The sequence below is a fragment of the Grammomys surdaster genome, unplaced genomic scaffold (assembly GCF_004785775.1).
Source record: "Grammomys surdaster isolate TR1022 unplaced genomic scaffold, NIH_TR_1.0 126248, whole genome shotgun sequence".
NCBI lineage: Eukaryota > Metazoa > Chordata > Mammalia > Rodentia > Muridae > Grammomys > Grammomys surdaster.
In genome coordinates this window covers 2680395-2706927 of record NW_021621048.1, presented here as the reverse complement: position 1 = coordinate 2706927, position 26533 = coordinate 2680395, and the positions used below count along the sequence as shown (strand labels likewise).

Here is a 26533-nt window from a genome sequence, read left to right as displayed (position 1 = left end):
TAGCATTCAACCAAATAACATCTAACCCATATCCTACAGCCTCTTTCCTCTATGAATTTATAATCATGTTATAATACCTTATGCATTCACTCTTACATTGAAAGTCCACATAGTCATTAATAGTTTCAATACTTCAAAAATCTAGATCCTCTTAATTTCAAGCTCCTATAAAATCAAAAGCAAAGTTACAAATTTTCAGCATACAATGTCAGAGTATACATTTCTGTTCCAGATTGAAAGAACCAGGTCTTAGCTAGGAGCAGTCATATCAAACAAAACCAAAATCAAGCAGAAGAAATTACCTACTCCCAAATTTTTATGTCTGGCACCTGGAGCTGATGGTATAGTAAACTGGACTCCAAAGAGGTTGGATGGCTTACAACCCCTTTGTCTAGCTCTGTCTGCCTCTGCTGTGTGGAATGGGTTCATTCTATGCCTGCAGCTCTGTACACATCCTGTTTTCCTGGAACCTTACTATCTTGAGTTTTCTACTCGTAACTTAAGCTTGACATTTTCAGCTTCATGAAATAGCCCATTGAGCCCACCTTCTAGATACTCTGGCCCTGTTCCACATTGGTTAGCCTGAGCTGTTTTCCATTATGTTCTCAATTTTTTTTTATCTTCCATGCCTTCAAAATTATTAGCACATGGATGACGCTGCCAAGTTCTGCCACAAGTTGGACATGTAACCTGCCCGCCCCTTCCCCAGAGCCCACAACTCAAACAGCTTCTGTGTGTTGGCATTAGAGAAACAATTCTTTTAGGCAGTGGTTTTAGAGAAGTAGAGGCCCCCATCCCTGAGCTACAGTCTCAGTTCAGGCTCTCTCCTTTTCTACGTATTCATATTTCAATAGTACAATTTTCAAACTCCCACCAGTTAAGAGCCAATAACAGCATTTTAGAGTTTTCATACCCAAAGTTCCTAAGTTTTTCAAATTTTCTCCACAATCCAGTTCCAAATACTGGATTGTGGATAACCATAACAAAGTTATTATGCTAACAGTCCTAAATCTTGGCATAAATTTTGTAGTTTTTTTCTTTTTCTGCAGTTGTGGAAATAAAAACACCCTGATGTCATAAATAGATTTTATTGCAAACTTGACAGAAACCTAGAGTCACCTGGGGACTCAGTTGGGAGAACAGCTAAGATCAAATTATCCCCTGGCCATATCCATAATAGGATCTTGGTTAATAATTGAAAGTAAATAATGTCAAACATTATATCAATAATAAAGATAGAGATTCCTAAAAGTTACTGTTCCTTGGCAGTAAAACATGTCATCATTCACTGAAGAACATTTAAAATTGGTAAATCATGAACTTTTCAGTATAAAAGTTTATAACAGTAGAAACTTTAATAAGAACATTTAATGTTATTTCCTAAAGACAGAAGAAAATATATACTATCTTCTCTTATTGGCATTTTATTGAATAGAATTTCCCAGGCAATATTATCTTTAAAAAAAAAAAGCTTTTAAACATATAATTTCAATATAACAGCAGGTGTTCTGTAAGAAATAAGCTAACTAGATTTGATAGAGTCAAGTATAATTTTATAATAAAGTCAGCACTAACAAGATTTAAATCGAACAGAAGATGGAAAATAAGTCAGAGATTATAATTCAACTTACTTTTCCATAAAATGTTTCATTTTTAAAAATACACTTTTCTTATTTTTATATCTTGAATTTGGTGAATATTTTTATAAGAGTATAAAGATAATTACCCACATCTATTCCAATTATGTAAATGATAAACTACCATTTGAAAAGCAAAATTGCACATAATATTCTTCATGTATAACAGCTTGATTCTCAGAAATTTTAATGAAGTAACAAAAAAGCTCCAGGTTTCCCAATTGTATAGGCTCATCGTGTAGACTTCAGATCTCTGTAGTCTTTCATTGGTCCCCACCACAGGTCTGATTTTTGTTCCTACTCACAGCCTTCAAAAAACATGTAATCCTAAAGAAAAAGAAAAACCAAAATATATTTTCAAAGACAAAGAATGACCTATTTCCAGGTATAGAAGCTAAGGGCACTTAACGTCCAAACTCTATGGATTGTGCTCTTTTTCTAAACGTGGGATCTTTCACATACCCTAACTCTGAATCAAAATGTTTCCCCAAAATTAAGTCTAAATTTATTTTTCAAGTGAAAAAAAAGCCTTACTCAACACCCCTCCCATTTCTCCATAAATATTGGTTTTATTTAACCATTTTACAAAAATCAATCAAGCATAACTCAAATATCAGTAGTGAAAAAAGTCTCAGAACATGGTCAGTTGGCTTCAAAAATGACTAATATGAGTAACCTATGTCTACCAGTTATTCTCCTACCTACATTATTTAAAAGCAAAAATCTTTTATCAATCCAGTTCATACTGAAGGGACACAGATATGGATAACTGTTTTTACTAAACACCATAATAAATCCTCCGTATGATCAAATTGCAAGTCATTGTTGTTATTTACTTGAATATCTTATAAATTACTTTTAATATAGTTTTCCTCAAATTGATGTCTAAACATGACCACAGTCAGCATTATGTGGCATCCTTTAAAGTCTCCTGTTTTCTTTTATCTTTATATTACTTGTATTTGTTTGTTGAAAGAACATACACTTTAGGGCTACACAAGCTCTTAAAATGTTTATTGTATCACTGAATCAATGTTTAAGATGCCTCATGTTTCAAATTTTCAGTGGATCTAGCTGGGGACTATACACAGACTAAAAGCTTGTACAAAACTTTAAAGAGTTTAATTTAGTAATCTGGATGCAATCTGGTCAGGGAGAGTTTGTAGTGTCCCAGGTATTTCTCTTGTGTAGCTAAGACTGAAGACAACTGTTATCTTCCAGAACATTGCCTGTATATTAGAAACTGCTAGGGTACTATGAACATACCAATTATGAATTTCTGATTTACTTGAACTGCTGAGATACATGGGCATATAAATGCTCATATTAATTTCTCTCTTGAATCGATAAATACTCTAGAGGTTGAAAAATCGAGGTATGATTGGATGTATAACAACTTATACATCTTATTGCAACTTATAGTTTATATATTAGATGATAAATGTAATGACTGAACAACATCTGCATTTCATCCACATTTTTCCACATAAATACAGATTCAACACTTTCCCCAAATCTCTAGTTTTATGTTTTATTTTAAAAATAAAAACCCGAAAGCCAAAAACATCTGAAAAGTAAAATCCGTGTTTTGTCTCATAACAGGGTATTGACTCATCAGAGTAAAGAGTCAGCGGTATCTGAATTTCAAGACTAAATGCAATTAAAGAGCTATAATAAAGTAGAATCTTGTATAAAACCCATTAGTTTCATCATGTCATGTTGGGATGCATATTTGCCAACTTATTATGAAACTTTTGTAAAGAGAAGGCTCAGAAGAAACTCACTATGAGGAAACAAGCGCCAAGTGTCACAGCTTTCATCTTCACATCCAGGTCTAGCGGAAACTGGATTCCAAAGTTATCTGAATCTGTGAAGGCCTCTTTTACACAACCAGACCACTGCTTGGAGATCTTGCCAATTCTAGACACCTCGTCAAGAGACTTGATCTACATATGAAAATAAAATCATATGGCTTTGTAGAATATGAGTGGCAAACCTACTTTTACTGTTGTAGTAAAATCAGATGGATATTTTATTAAAATTATCTTCAAGATGTTTCTCTTATTAAATTTTTAGAGGCTATTGGGAAGACAATAGATGGAACTCCTATTAGGTTATCCGCTTTGCAAATCATCACTTTCACATAGGCTGACAGTTTAAACATGGCAGAGGCTCATTGTCATTCATGGAGTGGGGCAGTAGGGGTACAGGGGATGAAATACAAAAGCCCAGAAAGACCTAGAGACCGTGTAGTGGGTGGAAGAATCCAACAAGACACTCCATGAGAGACAGCGAGAGCAGATATGAGTTGGGTATGGAGAATTAGTAGTGTATAAAGAAAGCAAGAAGAAAAGCATGAGAAGTCAGTACTTCTAATATGAAAAGATTCTGATTTGGCTCTGTGGGAGGAAAGACCAGTCCCCAAAGTACTATAGAACGGACTGAGCCCAAACTAAATCTACTCCATAGTAGGCACATGGATGCTCACAACGAAATGAACATATAGGCTTGTGCCAAATGAAGAGGAAGAAGTGTTCTGTCCAAACCTGCGAAGGTCACCAAAGGTGGGAACAGCCTCCTTTAAAGCTCTTGCCCCAGACAGGATCCACCAAGTAAACAAGGGACATTAAAGATATTCACAGCGGATGTGGCTGGAGGAGGATGGCACCTCAATGTGTTGAAGTCTACCTCTAACATGAACGAAGAGTCATAGGATACTACTGCTCATAGAATAGTCCCTGCATTCCACACCCAGGCTAGGCACAGTACATTTTCTGTTCCTTTAGAATTGGGTTTTGTTGGGTGTCTAATTTGATGATAGGGTGTGACAGAAGATTTGAATGTTCACCATGGCCAACTGGCTTGGTCTGCATGTACATCCAGTGAGCAGTATCACACAAGAAGCTGTGGCCACAGTCCTAAGACACACTTTTTCTTGAGCAGATGAGAGGTCACTGCATGGTCTAAGTTAGAACCAACTACATGAGCTTCACCAATACCCATAATGTGAACACAGTGCTGCCTGTTTGAAGTCATGAACCATTATAGTTGTATAAGATATGACATTGTGATAAGCTGCTCTATCACTTTGTATTTCATGTGCAATAGCTGTCATTTAGACATTTATGATTAGTCATAAATCATCATATATACTTTTGAAGTATAAGTTATATGATGGAAGAAAAGTGGCAATTTGCCAGCATCATAAATCCAGTATTCCACTGACAAACACAAGCATATATATTTACCATTTTTCTACAAAGAAAAAACTTAAAGTTAACTGAATTTTATTTCCAATATACATGTAATTTTATTGGTAAGGATCAGAAATGTGAATTATAAACTACTCTCCCATGTAACCAAAACATAAGAATTTTTTGCCTACATTTGAGAATGTTTTTTTAAATGTGTGTGCATGCAGGTGTGTGTGTGTGTGTGTGTGTGTGTGTATGTGTGTGTGTAAACTTGCACACCTTGGTGTAGATGCAGAAGTCTGAGAACAACTTGGGGATGTCATTTTTCTTCTTCCGCAATGTTCGTCCTGTGGCTATAACTCCGATCCTCAGGCTTGGTAGCAAGCACCTTTGGCTGTTAAGCCTCCCATTCAGACCCCAGGCAGAGTCTGAAACAGGACATCTGAACAAGGAAAGCTCATCTCCAAATGAATGGCCCGGTGTAACTCAGAGTTGCCCTGTTATTGCTGGTGGCTCACACTACTATCTCCCATTTTTAAGACATGAACATTACAATCACAGCTTGTATAGGAAAAGGAACAAGTACGGGTTTCTAAGGTCTGTTGAAGACAAGATCTAGATGTAATCATTCTAAACATACAATAAAGGTTGTATCCTATTTAAGACATTGGGGATTTGAAGGCAATGCAGACAGATGACACAATTAAACTTAATCTCACTAAGAATATCATAAACCTCCAGTTTTTTTTTTATTAAATTCAGCACAGGCCAACAAAACTTCCCTTAATGTTGTTCTTGATTTAAAAGAAAAAATCTATCATATCGTGAAACTAACTACAACTACCTTCTGATCCTCATAATTTTCTGTATGAAGAATTATCACTACAAATCTTCATACCTATTTTTATCTGTACGTATCATATATATATATATATTATCTGTACGTATCATATATATATATATATATATTTCTCTGTCACTTGTATTTTCTTAAAACTCTCAGCTCTGCCCTTAAGACCATTGATTCTGTAAGAAGCGAAAAAACTATCTTCACACACCCAGATTCTCACAAAGGAAGCAAGTCAGTATGAAAGGAGGAGAAGGAGGAAGCTGTAAAAAAAACAAAGTAAAACTGGAAATCAGAAACCTTGGCGAGCCCTGGGGATGAGGTTCCCACAGAGGGCTACCTTTATTCATCCTTAGGGACTATTTCCTCTGTGTGGAAATTGAGTTGAGTTTCTCATTATTATGATTTTCCAAGAAACATAAGACATGAATTATTAATTGAAAACATTCCCCATCTTTAAATACTTGCCAGTAAAAATAGAGCAATGAGGCTGGATAGTCCATTTCTTGTAGAAATGTTATAATAACAAGCATATTCAAATTCCAATGCCTAAATTACTACAAGGGTTTATCAGAGCTCAGAGAAGCAGAACTCTGAATGTATATACAGATACACTTTTCTTATTCAAGGGGCACATAGGCCAAGATCCTGATAGAGACCTACAGATGCAGACTTTACTGAGATCTATGTATGTGAAATCAAGCCCTACTAACATGTTTCTGTTACAGAGTTCATTTTATAAATCTGAAGAACTGAACAGTTTAGAAAAAACTTATTAGTAAAACAGAAAAATATGATAATTCATTATGGTGAAAGTTACAAGAATGAGTGTCTTTCTCAAAAGAGCTTAGTCTCTATCTATCCTCCCTTGTTGGAATGAGTTGGCCAGTGCTAGGTAGTGAGATGAACTGAGATAAAGGCTGCACCGGTCATGTGATACCTTTAGGCAATGATATAAAGGCTTCTTGATCACTGCAGTGAGACAACACAAGGTCATGCTTCCGTGACTGACCCCTAATAATGAGCTTCTGTGATGGACATTGTGGAGGGTATTCGGGAACATGACTCACACCCAGGCAGGTGGAACAGGACATCCTGAAGTTAATTCTCACGCTCCTGGGACTAAGGTGTAATTTATAACTTAAGCTCTGTTTATTTCAGGGATCTTCTATTCTAGATAGTAAAGCCACAGTTCACTCTAGGTAATGAAAAATTTGGAAAATGGAACACCAGAGAAGACAGAAGATGTGTCTTCTATACTAACCATACTGAAACTATCATTACTCCAGTGGGGTTTTGATACGAATTCCAAATAATAATGTGTGTGCTTACCCAAGAGCTTATGAGGTTTATAATGCAGGTTAAGAGCACAAAGAATAAGGACCTAGAAATAAGGGTCTAAGAGTCTTGGTTACTCTTACGTATAAAATGATTAATTGATTAATACTGTGTTAACAGAGCTTTCTCTCCTCCCCCTGTGTGTGTGTGTGTGTGTGTGTGTGTGCGTGTGTGTGTATGTGTGTGTGTGCCTGTGTACTTAAGTGGATATGGAGGCCAAAGGACAAAGTTAGCTATCTTCTAACACTTTCTATCTTATTATTTGAGATGAGGTCCCTCCTGCCTGAGCCTATTTCCTATTGAACAAGACTGCTTAGCCAACAAGCACTAGGTAGCCTCATTCCCCAATGACCTCAAATTGGGATTAGAGGTACAAACTTATACATGTAGGGTTTTCCTAGGGATTCGAGGATCCAAATTCAGGTTCTTATATTTGCACAACAAAGGGTATAGCCATTCAGCCAAATCACAAGCAAAACCTATAACAATTTTAAATGCTGGACATTCTTTTCTTTTCCTTCTAATACATTTATTTATTTGAATTGACCTCTTTTTGCATGTCACTGAGGATACTCTACACCAACCTTTAATCATAGTAATGACCTGTGTTCTGAATAATTAAATGATTATTCATGAGATGGGTACACATCAAGTCACACTTTTTAGGTAATGCATTTGTAATATCCTATAGGAATATATTTTTTCATGTCAGAAAAACACATCTTGTGAACATTATATTTCTTACCTCAAAGTCAATATCTGTACAGCAGGTGCATGCAACACACGGACCAACAACTTTTAGAACATTCTCCTTCTTGTCATTTTGAAGAATGAGCTTTGGCAGACATGGGTGCCAGGTCTGAGTCACATAACCTATCGGCACCCCAGGAGGAGCCTGGATTTCTATCTACAAAAGCAAAGAGTACATATTTAATGCAACCATAGCCATACTGTCCAGGTTTAATCCACACTTGAAAACTCTTGTTAAACTTCTTCTCAAGCTGCTATGGGAACTTCACACTGACCTCCTGGAGGCAGCAGGGGAAGCAGCAGCTACTGCATCTCAGGGGTCTCTCCAGAGTCATGACTTCTCGGCCCAGATGATCCAGAATCCTCAAGGTGAAAGGTCTAGATGCTTCACAGCAATTTCGAGTACAACAGCCAGTATCTTCCACTGCAACATAAACCATCTGCCCGAGGCTGTTCTTGATTTCAAATTTGTTATTTGTTTCAAAGCCTGTTAAGACTGAAAACATACAGGAAAAATCACACTCACTGCTTTGTGAGGAACAGTGATCCTCTCTTCAGGTAGCAGGGGGATGGAGTGCCTGAGAATACAAGGACCAGTAGAAAGGTGAGCCAGGCAGTGCAGAGATGATCTGGACTCAGGAAATGGCAGTGGGAAAGGAGGAAGAATATTCAGATAAGAAGGAATGAAGTCCATATGGGAGACCTCAAAAGAGAGCAAGCTGTATCTTCAATTTCATGGACTCTGTCACAAGGGAGCTTTCATGTCTATGGTCATCCAGTGCTGAGAGAAAAAAAAAGATTCAGTATGAGGATAAATGTCCAGCCGACTCATTTAGCAGAATATTCCTTTGGTGCTTACAGAATGATTGTTCTATTTACAGTCTGTGAAAGTTTTAATCAATAGTTTGAAGAATATATATATTATATATATGTGAGTTTGTGTGTGTGTTGTGTGTGTGCGTGTGTGTGTGGTCTATGTGTATACACACATACACAATCAATAGTTTGAGGACTATATATGCATTTATATATATGTGCACTATATATACATATATACTATATATATATGCGCACACGTACACACACATATATACATATAAAAATACATATATACACACAAATACACACACATATACACACACACATGTGCACGCACACACACACACATTCACTATAGGAACTGAGCCACTGCTCGAGGTTCTGGCAAGTCTCAAGCTGGTAACACACTGACAGAGAGTTGCTGAGGGGTAGAAGTCAAGACAACCAAATTACCCTATTAAAAAATGGGGTATAGAGCTTAACAAAGAATTTTCAACGGAAGAAACTCGAATGGCCGAGAGGCACCTAAAGAAATGTTCAGCATTCTTAGTCGTCAGGGAAATGCAAATCAAAACAACCCTGAGATTCCATCTCATACCAGTCAGAATGACTAAGATTAAAAACTCAGGTGATAGTAGATGCTGGCGGGGGTGTGGAGAAAGAGGAACACTCCTCCATTGTTGGTGGGACTGCAAGATGGTGCAACCACTTTGGAAATCAGTGTGGCGGTTCTTCAGAAAATTGGACATAGCATTACCTGAGGATCCAGCTATACCACTCCTAGGCATATACCCAGAAGATGCTCGAACATATAACAAGGACATATGCTCAACTATGTTCATAGCAGCCTTATTTATAATAGCCAGGAGCTGGAAAGAACCCAGATGTCCTTCAACTGAGGAATGGATTCAAAAAATGTGGTATATTTACACAATGGAGTATTACTCAGCTATTAAAAACAATGAATTTGAGAGGTTCCTAGGTAAATGGATGGAACTAGAAATTATCATCCTGAGTGAGGTAAGCCAATCACAAAAGAACACACATGGTATTCACTCACTGATTATTGGATATTAGCCCAGAACCTTGAAATGCCCAAGATGCAACTCACAGGCCACATGAAGCTCATAAAGAAGGAAGACCAAGTGGGTGGGGGTGATTCGGTCCTTCTTAGAAGGAGCAACAAAATACTCAAGGGAGCAAATATGGAGACAAAGTGAGGGACAGAAACTGAAGGAGGGGCCGTCTCAAGACCACTCCACTTGTGTATCTATCCCATGTGCAATCACCAAAGGTAGATGCTGGTGTGGAAGTCAGGAAGTGCATGCTGATAAGAGCCTGATATGGATGTCTCCTCAGAGGCCTTCAAGAGTCTGACATATTCAGAGGCAGATGCTCACAACTAGCCATTGAACTGATCATGGGGTTCTCAATGGAGGAGTTAGAGTGAAGACTGAAGGAGCTGAAAGGATTTACAGCACCATGAGGAGAGCAACAATATCAACCAACCACAGCTCCGAGGGTCTAAACCACCAGCCTGGGAGCACTTAGGGAGGGATCCAGGGCTTTAGCTGAATATGTAAGAGTGGAGGGCCCTGCTGGGCATAGGTGGAAGAAGAGAACCTTGACCTCATGAAGGCTGGACGACCCAGGGGGTGGGAATTTTGAGGGTGGGGAGGTGGGAGTGGGGAGGTAGATAGAGGTTACATCCACAGAGAAGAAGGAGGAGGGGTGAGGGGATTGGGGGTTCCTGGGTGGGTGGGGGATGGGGTAAGGGGACAACATATGAAATGTAAATAAAACATCCAATAAAAAATAACATTTAAATACAAACAGAAAAAAGAAAGTCTAAAGAAAAAAAGAAATCATATTGCATATCAACATAGCCCCCAATAAATTCTTATTGTATGTCTGAAAAAAAAAAGAAGTCAAGGGAAAGGCTAGATTAGTTTAGTGCACATAGAGTAAGAAAGAGCAAGAGTTGGCTGTTTCCTTTCCAACACAGTAATATCTCATGGGTACACATGTTCAGCACAGGAAGTTTTGACTCCTACTTCTCAGAAGTGGACAGGAGTTAACATCTATAATTTCTTTTCGTGTGAAGAAAGATATCTGTGACCTCCCAGCTGAACCTTCCACCAAAGACCACTGTAGAAGAGGCAGCTGTTTGTACTACTTCTATCTCCACAAATAATCACAATGGATTCGTACCTTCTAGAAGTTCAACTTGCTGATGAATCAGAATCTGATCTATCTGTTAAAGAAAAAAGAGAAGGTACATGGAATTGGTTATCAATCCTTAATGTTATCAATATTTCACAATTTATATTACTTTTTGTGTAGCATTACATTTTTATATTTTAATGGCAAATATTTATTTTAAAATACATTTATTTTATGTGTATTTATCTTTTGCCTACATGAATGTAAGTGTGCCACTTGCATGTGGTACTTGGAGAGGCAGGAAGTAGGATCCAGGTTCACCAGAACTGGAGATAAAGATGGTTGGAAGTAGCCATGTGTGTGTGTGCAACCAAACGTGGGTCCTCTGCAAGACTAGGAGCTGCTCTTAATTCCTGAGCCATTTCTCCAGACCCAGCATCAGTGTGTTTAGATAGTTCATTTCAAAATGAGAACTTTCAGGTCATATAAAGTTGATTTATAATGGAGTTCCCATAAAATTACAAAAAATAGTCTTTTCAGAAGACAAGATTGATTGATAATGGATGCATACATTTACATAATTTTTATAGGATGCTATCACTTATTGTAAATGATAATTTCCCTTAGTATTTTATTTACTCAAATTAAATTATGCATATCCCAGGGTATTTTTTAAAGATCAAAGTCTTCTCTTTTTTCTTCTGTTTAAGTATCCCACTAAGCCCAATCAGTACGGTCCATGTGTACATAGAGGTCGGGTATCCACTGGAGCATGGGGAGTCTACCAGTGACCGTATTCTCAAAGAAGAAATAGTCTCCTTCCCTCAGCAGGTATCCAAAGTTAGGGATGAGATCTCAGGATCCACTTCTGCTTCAGTGGAGGAATTTTGCCAGGCGTCTCCATCTTCAGGCATTTGCAGGCAATCAGAGCTCCTGTGCATTTGTGAGTTCCCAGTTATACCACACCCAGGAGACTGGATTCCACAGCTCACCTCCTTATTCTCTTACTTTCCCTTCTTTCCTCCTCCTTCTGTGAAACTGACCCTGAGCCTTGGTTGGTGCCTGTGCGTGTCAGTCAAGAAAGATGTGGGTGTGGAGGAGGGAGGGTAGGTGGGGGCATATCCTCATAGAAGCAGGAGGAGGGGCGATGTGATAGGGGGTTCCTGGGTGGGTGGGGAAATGGGGAGAGGGGATTACATCTGAAACGTAAATAAAATATCCAATAAAAATACTGTTTAAAATTTAAAAAAAGAAAGGAAGGAAGGAAGGAAGAAAGAAAGAAGGAAAAGAAAAGAAAGATGTCCTCCTTTAAGAATGAGCATTCAAGATGACTGAAATTTCTGAATCTGCTGTTTCAGTACACATGGGACATACTATTGCTGTGTGCCAGACAGACTGGAGTCAGCCTGGCTAGAACAGGGTCATCTGGGTGTGTTTCTGGACTGGGGACACCCCACAGCCCTATTTACTTGACTGATTTATGTACTTCACCCCGAGTCATTATGAGTTCTTATTAAACTTCATGACGCTAACATTAATTTACACCAGGATTTGGGGTAAAAAGTGTTTGTGTTCAGTAATGAAACTACATTTGAAAAGTAAATCACGATGACATTTCCTTGATTTTTGAGCCTGAACAAAGCAGTTTTTTTTTTTTTGACCATAGCTACCACTTCAGAAATAAGAATAATAATTATTATCTTGCCCACACACCACAGAGTTTCCATAAGGATTGAACTAGGGAGGATGACTAGAATACGTTTAATTCTCCCATTGGCGGTTATCACAGGCAAAATTCACAGGAACAGAAAACACAATTATCTCACACATTGATATTCTGCTTAAAAAGTGAACTTCCTCTAGGGGAATTATATGTACCCAGAAGGCACAGAGGAAGATGTCATGCTTTGGTGAATGAATCATTTGTTGTTCAAGTAAATTAGAAGTAGAAATACAGGTTTTGTTGTTGTTGTTTGTTTGCTTTTGTTTTGTTTTGTTTTGTTTTTTGGTGAATTCTGAGTATAGGCTTACTTGATTTAAGTATTCTAGCCCAGGTGGGCAGTTCAGAAGAGGTGGAGGTGCTGGCATCCACTGGGTGTTTACAAGGACTGTGGTCTGGTTATTTTGAATAGGAAGCCTTGTTGCACCATAGTCCTCATGTCTAGATGTTGAGACTGTGTAGCCAGGCTGAGGCCCTGGATAACCAGACTGGGGCACTTGGTAGTTAGTCTGGAGTATGTGGCGTCCAGTATGTTCTGGAGGTCCTGAAATAGGAGCAAGAAAAGTGATTTTCTACTTCATAGAGAAAAGGTATCAGCAGTTCATGTGGGGTTATTCCGGACACCTACCAAGTGACCTCTCCACCCAGAAGTTCTGTGTCTATGAGGTTTATGACTTTCAATGCAGTGCTGGTATTTTATACCTGCTTCTAATTATAAGGGATAAAGAATAACACCTGTGTTGATTGTTATAATTTTCAAAATAGCCAAGATGTGGAATCAGCCTAGATTTCTAGCAATCAACAGATGAATGAAGAAAATTTTGCACATGCATATATATAGACACCATATATATGTGTGTGTGTGTGTGTGTGTGTGTGTGTATAAATTTAGATACACTTATAATCATTATGGATATGGATATAGACATATATATGAATTATAGATATACACAATGGAGTTTTATTCAGCCACACAGAAGCACAAAATCATCTGTAGAATGAAACTAGACACCACCACACGAGCCATAAGCCTGATGCACAAAGGTAAATATCTTTATTCTCTCTCTTTTGAGAATCTAAATTTAAGAAACATATGTGCATGTATGTACACACATAGATGTATAAAATGTTCCTTAACATATACCTGAATTCTGCCACTATTGCTACACTACAGTATTTCTAAGATGCCTGTTGCAAATACTGAGTTTGAGTGATACATTGTAACGTGTTCTATTCCTGTTGATCACTGCAGGAAGCAGTCATGTGAAGCTTCTTTGTCACACACGCTCACTATAAGGCATAAACTTATTTAATTTCTTCCACTATTCTGCCTCTCAGCTATAACTTTTTCCTCTTACAGATTTTACTTCACATTTTTTAAACAAAAATGTCTTTTCCAAAGAACATATGCTGCTAAATTATAAAATTTAAATATCTAGCATCCAATGGAATTGTTTATATTTTTAAAGATTTATTTATTTTTATTTCATGTGCATTGGTGTTTTGACTGCATGTATGTCTGTGTGACAGTGTCAGATCGCCCGGAACTGAACAGACAGTTCTGAGCTGCCATGTGGGTGCTGGAAATAGATCCTGGGTTCTCTGGAAGAGCAGCCAGTGATTTTAACTGCTGAGCCATCGCTCCAGCCTTTATTTAATTTTTTTTAAATTAACAAAGGCTTAGAAATTCCTTCTGTGGAGTGTGTAGTAAAATGCTCATCAAAACGATGGACTTTATTAATGAATTTTCACACATGTATATCATGTCCTTTGAATGTTTTAGTCTCTTCCTATTAAAATGAATATGTATAAACAAAACAGGAATTAATAAAACAAAACAAAAAAGCAAAACAAAACAAAAAACTCTAGGCATTCTGTCAATCTGGGCAAATAACTGTAATGTACTAGAATGAACCAGAATGTTGTCACCTGTATTCCAAGGTTTCATAAAAGTAGCAAGCTAAAGCTTGGGGATAAATGACATCTATTTTAAGGGACATGCTCTGAACCCTTAAGGTTTAATAGCGACTCTGTGTTCTACTCACCAGCTGAGAAGACTATCAGGCTCCCCAGTTTTAGTAATAGGTACTTGTCTAAGTCTTCCCAAATACGTTCAAGAAGAGAGGGTCGAAAGCCATTCTTAGGTCTGCATGTGTAGGAGACACTATTTGGTAGCATTCTAGGATTATATTCTTCTCTAGACTTCTTTATCTTGAGAAGCAGGCTCAGAGCCCTCTTTTTTTTTTTTTTTTTTTTTTTGTTGCCTTACGTCTTAGTGCTCTGTCACTAAGGAGTGAACCTGGATCACAGTGATTTTCTATCTGATTATTGGCTTTTAGAATAAAAATTTATCTCACCTCTGAAATTAACTGCAATATGCTCTCTTTTTATGACTTCTAGTTTTGTACCTACCTATCTACCACATACACATAAACACACACTGTGTGTGTGTCTGTGTGTGTGTGTGTGGTGTGTGTGTGTGTGTGTATGATTTAGACCAACAGGCAAAGCTCATAACAATTTAAAAATTTAGATTAGCAGGCAAAGTGACAAGTTGCATTGTGACACATACCTGTATATCAAGTCCTTTCCTCCCAGTTTATTTGCTGTGATCCTCTTGTGTACCACCCTGTATCTTCCCACTGGTTTTGACTAGTCCCCAGAACAGCTAGGACACATACACACATACACTATTATTATTATTATTATTACTACAAGGATCTAGGGCTCTCTCTTTTTGTTTGTTTGTTGATATTTGTTTCTTTTTTTAGATGTCTGACTATACTGCTCTGGCCGACTAGTCTTGAGCTTGCTATATAGGAAAGCTGGGACCAGATTCACAGAGACCCATCATTCTCCGCCTGCCACAGTACAAGGATTAAAGATGTGCCCCTCACACTCAGCCTGGCTTGTACTTTTAAACATGGTACTGTCTAGTTTCACCATCCTCTACAAATGAAAGAATTTCATTCTTCTTTCTAACTGAATAAAACATGTTTATGTGTGTATGTGTATGAGAGAGAGAGAGAGAGAGAGAGAGAAGAGACAGACAGACAGATACAGAGAGAATGTATGTGTGTGTGTGTGTGTGTGTATATGAGTGTGTGTGCATGTTTGTTTTGATTCATCTACTGAAAAGCATCTAAGCTGATTCCATATTTTGGTCATTACAAATAGTATAGTAATCACCATGGATAAATATTTGTAGTATGCTGACTTAGATTCCTTTAGGAGGGGATCATGTGATGATTCCATTTTTAATTTTCAGAAGGACCTCCAATAATAATTTTTTTACTGACTGTGCTAATATACCAGCAGTACGTTAAGTCCCCATCCCCCAACTCATCATTTATTGCTGTTTTCTTCAAGTGAACCATTTAGAATTCGGTGACATGGAATTTTGATGAAATGTTAATTTTCATCTCCCCAATGGCTAAGGCTTATTGAGTTCAAATAACTAAAATGAATACAGTTTTAAAAGTAAGATATATAAGCGTTCAATAATGACATAATAATGCTTTTGGCATAGCTTTCACACTTGCAATTTATGTATCAAGTAAGCTTTATAGAGGATAAATAAATGGTAGGTACTGCTATAGACCTGAGAGATTTCCAGATAACTTCTGATACACTTACATGCAGAAAATATTTCATATTATTTGATAGAAAAAGCTTAAAGAGAGATGGCAAAATATGAGGTAGTTATTTTACATAGATTTTATTTATGCTGGCACATAAGACAGAAGAATGGAAACACTTTATGAGATAATCTGGTGAGAAATGTTCCATATGGAAGGATAATGTCTAAACCATGACTGTGCATGGATTTGGCCTTACTGTTAAAGAGAGGGACATTTTTATCTAGGTGACATTAAGGAATGACTGAGTAAGACCACAGGAAGTAGTTCACCTGGTTCCTTTCTGAGTTTTGAGTGTTACTCAGGCATACACTGGCAGATATGGAGGAGTCTAAGGAGAGAAAGGTCCAGAACACTACCAGGTAGCTATGAGTATCAAATGCAGAACTGGAAGCCTCATCCAAACTCCATGTACCTAATTTTCCAGTGTGCAAGGAAGACAATAATAGTGTGGCTATCCCTAAATGCCTACAGGATAAAGGTTCTAGAGAACCCATTTGGATGGAAATCCAATGTAGAGCATTTCTGTATAGCCTGTGCATATCTCTCATAGACACAAAATCACTACTCCATTGCCTAAAACACTAATTTTATAAAATGTCACAAAAACTACCACCTCTCATGGCATAGGGAATAATGACAAGTGATTTGTATATACAAGATCAATACAAATACTGTTTTGTTTATATTTGGTTGATTATATTTTGGTTGAATAATTTTGATTGCATTTGGTTGAATCTGCAGACATGAGCACAAAACACTGTTTCTTAGATCCTAAGAGAATCCTTAGATTCACCAGCCTAACTGTGGAAATTCCTTGTTTAGAGTAATGCCTTTAACCCAGGAATCTTTAAATTTTAAGTCGTCATCATTTTCACCCCATTGTTATCTGAAGACATATCCTATATGAGGTCTTGGAATTTAAAAACCATACCGAGTTACTCTTTCTAATAAATTCTAAGGCAGATACTAACTGAATTTAACATGTATGCCTAGCTTAAATTAGCTATAAGGTTAATTAAACTGTTCTATGTGTGCCTGGTTAAATGATGGACATACTGGGAATTTTCTAACCACTTCATCTATAAGAACTCAGAACAGACAGTTTCAACCCAGGCCTTACAACAGAATCACCTTGCTATTTGGAGATTGCCAGTCATTGTTTAAAGGTGTGATTTAATTTCCCTAGGAAGATTGTATTAGTATTTTTAAATGAAAATTAATGACAGCTACGGATGAGAATGGCTGCCTTAGCGCTCTGGAGCTAAGCCAGCTCATATTCCTTTAATTACAAACATCTGGATAAAGAGCCCAGCCCCACAGGGAGTTTTCTAAGACAATTACACAGGCTATTCAACTCCCAAGCCAATCTGTTTACTCAGAAAACAAAATGCACGTACCCCTTCTTCACAACCAGAACATCTTTGATATTAATCCCCAGGGAGCTCACCGAGGAGCTGCATAGCCTGCCACTGGTAAATCTGGTACACCATCAACATTGGCATTTACAAACGTCTTGTGATGCTGACAATAGCATTTGCCTAGATTTCTGAGACAGTTAAGTGTTTGAAATGATAAATGAACATCCTAGTATGTGTAATATGTGACTAACTTCCTTTTATTTTTAACCAGAAAAGATCAGGCAGCACCTACAGAGGAGTACAGTTTTCATATGCCTTACACAATGAAAATGAGGGTTACTATGAGCTAGTGACACTTCTGTAGTAGGCAGTTTCCAGATTTAAGATTTTATTATTTTTCATGGGGTACAATTAATCCCAAAAACTTTATGGCACAAAATCAACCACATTTAGATCTTTGAAATACCATCACATGAAGCAATTTTTAGCACAGGGTTACAGACAATAAAAGATTTTACTTACTATCTATCAAGATTTTATTTACTTTTCAATCTTCTATTTCATGAGTAAATATAGACTCGTTGATTCTATTAGTTTGTCATATTATTTATGCTCCTTTATAAATAAAAATTAATTCATTGGAAAAAATGCTTAGTCTGAAACAAAACCAAACCTAGGCCACTAATGTTTCTTTGATGCAATTTTAAGAAAAAATTAATAAAAATGAGGACATGGTCACTTCATCTTTCTTTCTCTCTCTTGGGTACATCAATTGATCAGTGTCATTTTTCTTCTTCAATAACTATTTTACCTTGGAATGTTGTTGATGGATACTGAGGGGTATACCCAGCTGGCAAATGTGTTTCTGATCGAGGAGCCTCCATTTGTATACCTGCAATTTGGGAAGGGGTACATACATATTAGCTTAAATGAGAAAAAAAAATAGTGCAGAGTACCAAGATAATGTGCTTGAAACCTGCAGAGTAAACTCGACACATTAAGGTGTGCCTGTAAAGGAGCCAACATGTAACAGAATCCTATTTGCAGCAACTTCTTCTCTAGATAGCTTGAGGCAGCTCACTTACTGGGAATGAATTCCCAAAGATTTCAAGTTTGCTTCTGTGTTGTCTGCCCCATGGTTCTACTTATGACATCAGAACAAAGATAATTTTAAAGGCACATATGGATAGGTGGTGTAGAAAGTAATAAAACTACCTGTGTGTGGTGATGGTACTGATAGAAATGTGGATTTAAAAAAATGAACTGTTTTCATTAATTCTTTGAGAATTTCATTCAATGTATTTTTGCTATATTCACTCCAATTCCTTCCTTAACTCCTCCCAGGAGAGTACCACTTGTAGTCAATGGTTTATTAAACTATGAATTAAGCATCTGTAATCATTGCCTTGAGAACTAATTTTAGGGTCTTGATGCTTCAACTGTTAACAGCACTTGCTGCTTTTTGTGGGGCTGGAGTTTTGCTAGCAATATTCACATTGTGCTGTTCACATCCATCTGTAACTTCAGCTCCAGTGGATCTGACAGTTGGCCTCTTGAGGTACCTGAGCACATGTGTAAATACCCATACAGTCACAGAGATATATCTGCACATAAATTAAAAAATGCCACTTTTATGCTTTCTCTGGACCTGCCCTCCTGACACTGAATTGTACAAAGTTTCTAAATTGCAACTAACTGATTTCTAAAAACTATATTCTTCAGTCATAATCTGAATGTTATCTTCTATATATTATGGCTTGACTCATCTTGATATATGCACAAATGTTTCAACTCTTGCTTCTTCATAGTCATGTCTCTCTAGGGAGTTACTGACCCATCTACAGTAGTCAGTAATTATAAAGTGAGCATCTTTCTGTGCTACTCTTGGTTGTCTATACTCTGGGCGACAATGGCTCTGCCGTTATAAAAATGATGATATATTAGACAGTATACTTAATTATAGAAGCATGGCCTTAACATAGAAGAAAACAGGGGCTGGAGAGATGACTCAGCAGTTAAGAATACTAACTGCTCTTCCAGAGGTCCCCAGTTCAATTCCCAGCACCCACATAGCAGCTCACGACTGTCTGTAAATCCAGTTTTAGATGATCATACACCCTCACACCAACATACTTGCAGCCAAACAATAATAAAGACAAATCAGCTACAAAAAAAAGAGGAAAGATTCTGGCTTTTTAACTGATTATTTTCAGCATGTAATGCTTTTATGGACTTTCAAAGATCGCTCAACTCATTTATTTATGTATGTTTATAAGAAAGGTTAGACTGAAGGCATTCTCCTTATTCGATTGTTTCATAACAACTCAGCAGTATAGAGCTCATGGCAACCATAAATCCAGAAAACAGAGAATCTCTTGCCCAAATTCCTGTACCCTACTCTAAGTCATCAGGCATCGAAGACCTCTGAAATAACACTGCCTCATTCCATTAAAACCACTCTCCGGTTTCTTTGCTGCCGATGAGTGGTTTCAATGGTTATTTAGTTCCTCTATCTGTTACCACCCTGCCTGCAGCCCCGGCCATTCACCCTGGGTGTCAGATCAAATCTAAAAAGGAAACATACTGCAGCTCTGATACAAGTGCCATATTACAATCCTCACTTTTTGAATAACATAAACTGCATACATATGACAAGGACCAGGTGTACTCACTATGTCAGGAGCCCATATAAGCACATACACACACACACACACACACACATACACACACACACACACATACACACACACACACACAACTATATGTCTGTAAAACTAAAGAATTAAATAGGCCCATAGTCAAATAGATCTCTCTAAACTGAAATGAACCATCCCGAAGCTTATAAAGTATAAAGTAACTTAAGTCTACATAAATTGGCATTTTCAAGCCATTAGTGAAAGTAAGTCAATGCTGACATCATTAATAAAGATCAACTTGGGGAAAATACAAGGGCTATGGTTCTGGAGATGATCTAATATGCTCTACAATGCTGCCTTGATGAGAGACACATCGTTTTATTACTATTTCTACATTGACCAAGGGGAGGAAGGGCAAGATCATTTAAGAAAAGCATTTTTTTCTCTTTGATGAGAACCTTAAAACTCTAACCTGGCAAAATCTTTTGTTAAGCACTTGATAGATACACATTTTACTTAAAAATGTATTGAGAGCAAAAGCACAAAGCATTATGATTGGTGCTCACTTACGTCAGTGTTATGGAAATACACAAAGGCATGTGTCTGAGGGCTTGTTATAATGGACCAATAGATTACAGTTATAATTTTTTAATTTGTGTGACCATAGTAAGCTTTGTGTATATAAAATGTGCACAGTAGCAGAAAACAGTTCATCTGAAATACATCCTCCATATACAACATGTTTATCAACAAGCCTATTATTTAGCTTTCCCAAAGGCGATAAGGGGAAAATTCATGGCTTTAGATGCTTTTGCATACATCTTCTCTGTTGTTGAAATCTTGAAATAGGCATTGGATTCTGCAGTATTAAAAAACAAAACAAAAAACAAAACAAAACAAAAAAAAAAAAACAAGCCCCAGGTGGTAATAGCACATGGCTTAATCCCAGCATTTCAGAGGCAGAGGCAAGGAGATTTTAGAATTAGATGCTAGCCTGGTCTACAGAGTGAATTCCAGGACAGGCTACACAGAGAAATTCTAGTCAAAAAACAAAAATCAAAACCAAAACTAAAACCTAAACTAAAACCAAAGCCAAAACCAAAACTAAAATCAAAACTAAAAAAAAAAAAAGAAAACAAAACAAAATACATTTTAGCAGAAAATGGGTAAACAGAATTAACAGGGAGACAAGTGAAAGCACTTACAGTGTTGGTCCATGATTTAGTCTTAGAAAAGAGGACCTTCAGTGAACATATCACACACTCACTGATTGGCTCAAACCAGATGCCCTGGAGCTGCACAGAGTCTTGGGCTAGTGTTTTTCCGTTATCTGATATAGCTTCATCTATCCAGTTACGCCTCTGGGTTTGACTCTCATGCCATAGGTAGTTTTCAGAAAGACCTGAAATTGATGGCTTGCCCATGATGGTTAGCGATTTTCTAAAAGGCTTTGGGTGAAGAGTCCAGTGAATCAAAGGTAGAAATGGATGGGGCCCCTTATGAAATAATAGCACACAAAGAAAACATTGACTGAGGTGACATATTTAACCTGTGTGTAAAGTTTTAATCTTCTCCAATTTTCTTCTAAGACACCTTTCTTTATTGATAAAGCTTGGCTAATAAAGGTTCTGCAGACTTCCAACAAATGCTAACAGCAATTTTTAAGATTACTGTTATTTTCACCTTGCCTCTTTGTCAGAAAAGTATAACTAATGGTAAGTCATCAGTGACTTCCATAAGAAGAAGTGTAGGCAAGTTTTCCTTATTTTATACTAAAAATATTTAAACTCTTTATCTTTAATTATCAACTCAGTTAACGGTGGAATTAGGATTATAACTTTTGTAGGATTACAGATCCATACATATGAACAGTAATATTTCCCATCTAGTTTTAAGAAAATTTCATCTTTTGGTTTAGCTATGTTAAACTGAGAAGTCTAATGCAAATTAGAACCTGAGAGCATGCTGGAAAGATGAAAATTTGTAAACAAATGCTGTGCATCCGGTGGATCTTAAGCTGTTGGTGGTCTCTGCCTTATATGCATCAGATGGGAATAAACCAGGTTTACATTTCCAAGTGGGAACCACCTACTCTGCACAGAACAGATTCTAAAATGTGTTCATTTCAGCACATTACTGTTCTCTTCTTCCTATAGTCACTTTACTGTGAGTCTTAGAGAGTGACGAGGAACACCTATTGCCAAAGGGCTGCAGAAAAGAGCCCCAAGTGTCTTCACTGTATTAAAGACATCAAATGCAGCAGGAATACATCACAACCATTAAAAGTGGTACACTGTGAGCTATGGTTCAAAGGGTTAGGTGCTTCTGTAAGTGTACCTGTACATGTGCCAATTAAAATAAGCAACTCAGTGACTGTCGAACAAAGCCAACTACTCAATCAATGCTTTCTTTGTGTGCTATTATATTATTTCTTGTGTGCCATTATAATGATCTTTGGCTTTCTCAATCCTAATGGATCTATTCTCAGGCATGTCACTCAGTTTTGAAAACAGCTGGACATATTCTAGCCTAATTAATTGGTTAATAACTTACATGTCACAATTGTGAAATAACTCTTATGGAAAAATTACAAAAAGACTTTAGGTGGAGAAGAATTCTTTATGATGTATTCCTAAATTTTCTGGTAGCATTATCCTATGTTCTGTGCCATGTGAATCGCCATCACACGAGAACATAATTTTAGGTGCGATCTGATGATCACACACATTTTCCAAACTATGATAAATGTTTGGGGGAAGCCAGTGCTTCATTCTATCAGATAAGGTCACACTCATGTGCTGAGCTACTTGATAATTACTACCTTCTCTGAGCAAGGAGAAGGAGAATGCTGTGGGAATTATCCATAATTTATGCTATAGTAAAAACTTTTTAACCCATGCCTCATAATTCAGAAGATTCTCTTATAGCTTTCAAAAAGTATTTTTGGAGTATCATAAAACTACTATGCCAATCAAATAAGTAAAAAAATAATAGGTCTGGGCTACTTAATGAGAAATTACTAGTAAGTGTTTAAGAACAAAGTTCTCATCATAAGTCTATTCAATACACAAGAAAAACCAGTTTACATGTTTTAGAGATTATCACCAGAATTCTAAGTCCCTAACGTCTTACCAATTAGTGAAACTAAGACAGTACTCTGAGGGAAAGAGTCATGAAGTGTAGGTCAGAGAGTTACCCAAAATTAATGAAAATAAGTCGCAAACCAAATAATTTTCATGTATTTCTGGACATGTTTGTACACACATTTTATGCATTTGAAAGGGTAACATTTAAAAAGGACACACACTTCAGCTGTGGAACTGGGGTTTGGGCACTGGTTCTCTGGAGCCAGAATAGTTGTGTTTTGACGAATGTGAGCTGGAAAAGAAGATGCCAGTGAGCTCTTGGGGACACAGTGCAAGACAGAAGTGCTGGCATGGAGAAATCTGGCTAAAGGAAATGGCTTCAGGAGGAACATAAACCAAACATGCTTAGAAACAATTAGGGAGAGAATCTTAGAGAATTTTATTCATAAACTTTGAATGTAGATTATATAGAAGCTAGGACAAACAGGCCTGTTAAATTACACACACACACACACACACACACACACACACCATGAAAGGTCAAGTCATCGAAAGAGTCAAGAGAAAGAAGAACCAACTTAGTCCGTTTTACTTGGTCGCTTCATTGTCCCAGCAAACCCTTTCTGGACAAGCTGATGCTCCCTCACTGTTCTGTATTGTCTTGTTTCCTCAGCATAACTGAAACTAAACCCATGAGGTAAAAGTAAATATTTAGCAACATGTAGCTCTCTAATCACATGAATTAAGATGATTAATATCCTTTGTGCTTATTTCCTCAGTTCACCATAAAAGAAAAACAAACAAAAGCAAAACAAACCAAACCTATCAAGTTTTAGAGAAATTTCTCATCAACTTCCATTATGTCTTTCTTATGAAGGACAGAAAAGTCTTTCATTTCAACCTACTTTCCTGGCCAAGTCATTTCTCCTAAGGTAAGAAACAGTTTAAGCATTTAATAAAACAAAATTCAGAGTAATAAATAAACATTAAATAATTAAATACAAATTAATAGATAAATAGTAAAAAATGATGGTTTTAATTAATTAACATCCGGGTGTTCAAACTGAGCGGTATTAATTATAAATTATAGAGAATGGGCATGCACACATATATTTACACAGACATTTCTTAAGTATTTAAATATCTGATACAATAAAACTCAACTGTCACTCAGTCCTTTTTATGGTAGCAGCATCTACTCTAACAACTTATACTAATTGATGTAAAGTCAATTTAACCCTTTAAGTCTTGTATTAGACATAAACTTGTGTTTATCATTAGAATTTGTTCCACAATTTGTAAGTGGAACTGAAGCAGCCCACATGAAGAAACTGGCTCAGGGTCAGTAGACAGAAAGGAGAAGAGAGAGGGCCACACTCAGGCAGCCTGGCTGAAAATGCCTTGTACAAATAGTATAGACTCTGGTCAGGGGAATAGCAAGCAGAGGCATAAGGTAAAGCAGTCACTAGACCAGAAATGATATTTGTAAAAGGTTAATAAAAATATGCTGCAAGAAAGAGGCAGGCAGACTCTCACATGACCTCTTAAAAGGGAATGTGTGTTTAAAACTGATAAGAACAATTACTGGCCTTAACTCTCATGCTTTGTGGACAGATATGTGGGCACTTCACTTTCTTGCTAAATAATATGATTTATAGCAATAACTGTCCTTTTTGAGAGTGACCCTTGGAGGTGAGCTATCTGGGCTGTGAGAAGTTAATCTTTAACATTTGTTTGAGACCTCCCAAGTACTGGCTCCAGCTGCCAAGGTCTGATTACTCAGGCATGGGGAGTGGGGGGAGTTAAGGGGGTACTTTTGACCTCTTTGTCTCTAAAGTTGAAGGTGTTTTTGTTTTGTTTGTTTTACAAAAGTAGACAGTAGGTGCCTCTCACCTCCATTGAGTTAAGACCCTTCCCCTAATAAAACAGGGAAACCTGTTTACAACCAAAAGACCTGAAATGGAATGACAGAGAACACATCTAAAGGCAAAACATAGAATGAACGGAATAACTGGATCCTTGTTAAAAGATGCATGAAAATAACCCGGAACTCCTAATTGCCTACAGACAAAGCTGACTGAATTACATTTTACCTCTCCCAGCAGAGGTTCATCTCTTTCCCCTGTGCCCACCTGCCCTTCCCAGGCGTCTTTGTCACCTTTCCCAACTTCCAGCTCAAATCTCTACCCACCCTCAGATTCCTCTTCCCAGGGTTTGTCAATGTTCTGGGTCCGGCGATGGCCACAGATCCTCTTGAGAGGGACTAGGGCAGCTGGCTTACCTTTCTTATGCAGCTTCAAGTGAGCTGAATTTGAGCTGAATTCCTAGAATCCTGGCACCAGCGGCGACTCAGCTCTCCAGACTCCTCTAAGAGAGGCACAGGTGCTAGACTGCACTAAAGTCAGGGAAAAAGCACCTTGACTTTGAGGCAGTTGCTAAGGGTTTCGGTTTCCTTTCCTGAGTTTTGTGGCTTTTTCTAACCGGAAAGGTATGCCCCTGCAACCAAATTGAACCCTGCCTAACTTAGTTCTAAGTCCCTTTAGAATGTTACCTGCTCCTGGCAGAGGCTCTCGGTAAAAATGATCTGGTCTGTGCGCAGTTCTGGAACGCCAAGGGAACACTTACTGGCATTTCCTCTACTTCCACTTCCGCTGCATTCTTCAGATGCTGGCACTGATTCCAAAGGAGACTCGGGAAGGCTTTTCCTTCCTTCTCTTTTTTCTTTAGATTTGCTGTTCGTTTTGTTTTGTTTAAGGTTGGAAGAGTCAGAGTATATATCTCGATAAACCTCAAATGCCTAGCTTCTCATACAGAGTACCAACAGGAGCCGGCATGACCACCGATATTATTTTTTATGGTAATTTTGTCATAATCATGGGACAGCTGTTCACATTCGGCTGAATAAGCTTCTCTGAGATGGAATCTCCCCATGACTGTTATGGGTCTGGGGTCACTCAGAGATTCACCACGACCACAGGTACGTTTTAGTAAGAGGCTTTATTAAATACTGCCACCAGATACTCATGACACCACAACCGAGAGGGCTCCCCAGACGCAGCATCTAGTCATATTAAGCCCAACCCACAAGATTGTGTGTATTTTGTCTACCTGGAGGCAGAGTCTAATTTTAACATATATGTCTTGCAGATGTCCTAGTCATTGAGCAGAGTATGCGAGCTTGATTACAAAAGCTGGAAATAGTCTCATTGTTGGGTCTCAAACCCTGGACAAAGACCTGAGTTCCATTAACATATGAAAGTGAATGCTGGCTGCCAGGTTCTCCCTGTATCACTCACTCCCTACTAGTCACAGAGTGTGGCTGCCATGTCTGGTCTGGTGCCCTA

At 37.6% G+C, this 26533-nt stretch overlaps 1 protein-coding gene across 1 annotated transcript; it reads right to left on the bottom strand.

Moving 5' to 3' along the window:
- Positions 1 to 1072: 1072 nt before the first annotated feature.
- Positions 1073 to 25892, bottom strand: LOC114613620 (phospholipid scramblase 2). The gene is made up of 8 exons (XM_028758979.1): positions 25471 to 25892; positions 18279 to 18359; positions 12780 to 13012; positions 10797 to 10839; positions 8042 to 8262; positions 7762 to 7923; positions 3422 to 3583; positions 1073 to 1964 (listed from the first exon to the last, which is right to left on the bottom strand). The coding sequence occupies exons 2-8, from the start codon at positions 18349 to 18351 to the stop codon at positions 1935 to 1937; spliced, it is 924 nt and encodes a 307-aa protein (XP_028614812.1). The 5' UTR covers positions 18352 to 18359; positions 25471 to 25892; the 3' UTR covers positions 1073 to 1934.
- Between the last annotated feature and the right edge of the window lie 641 nt (positions 25893 to 26533).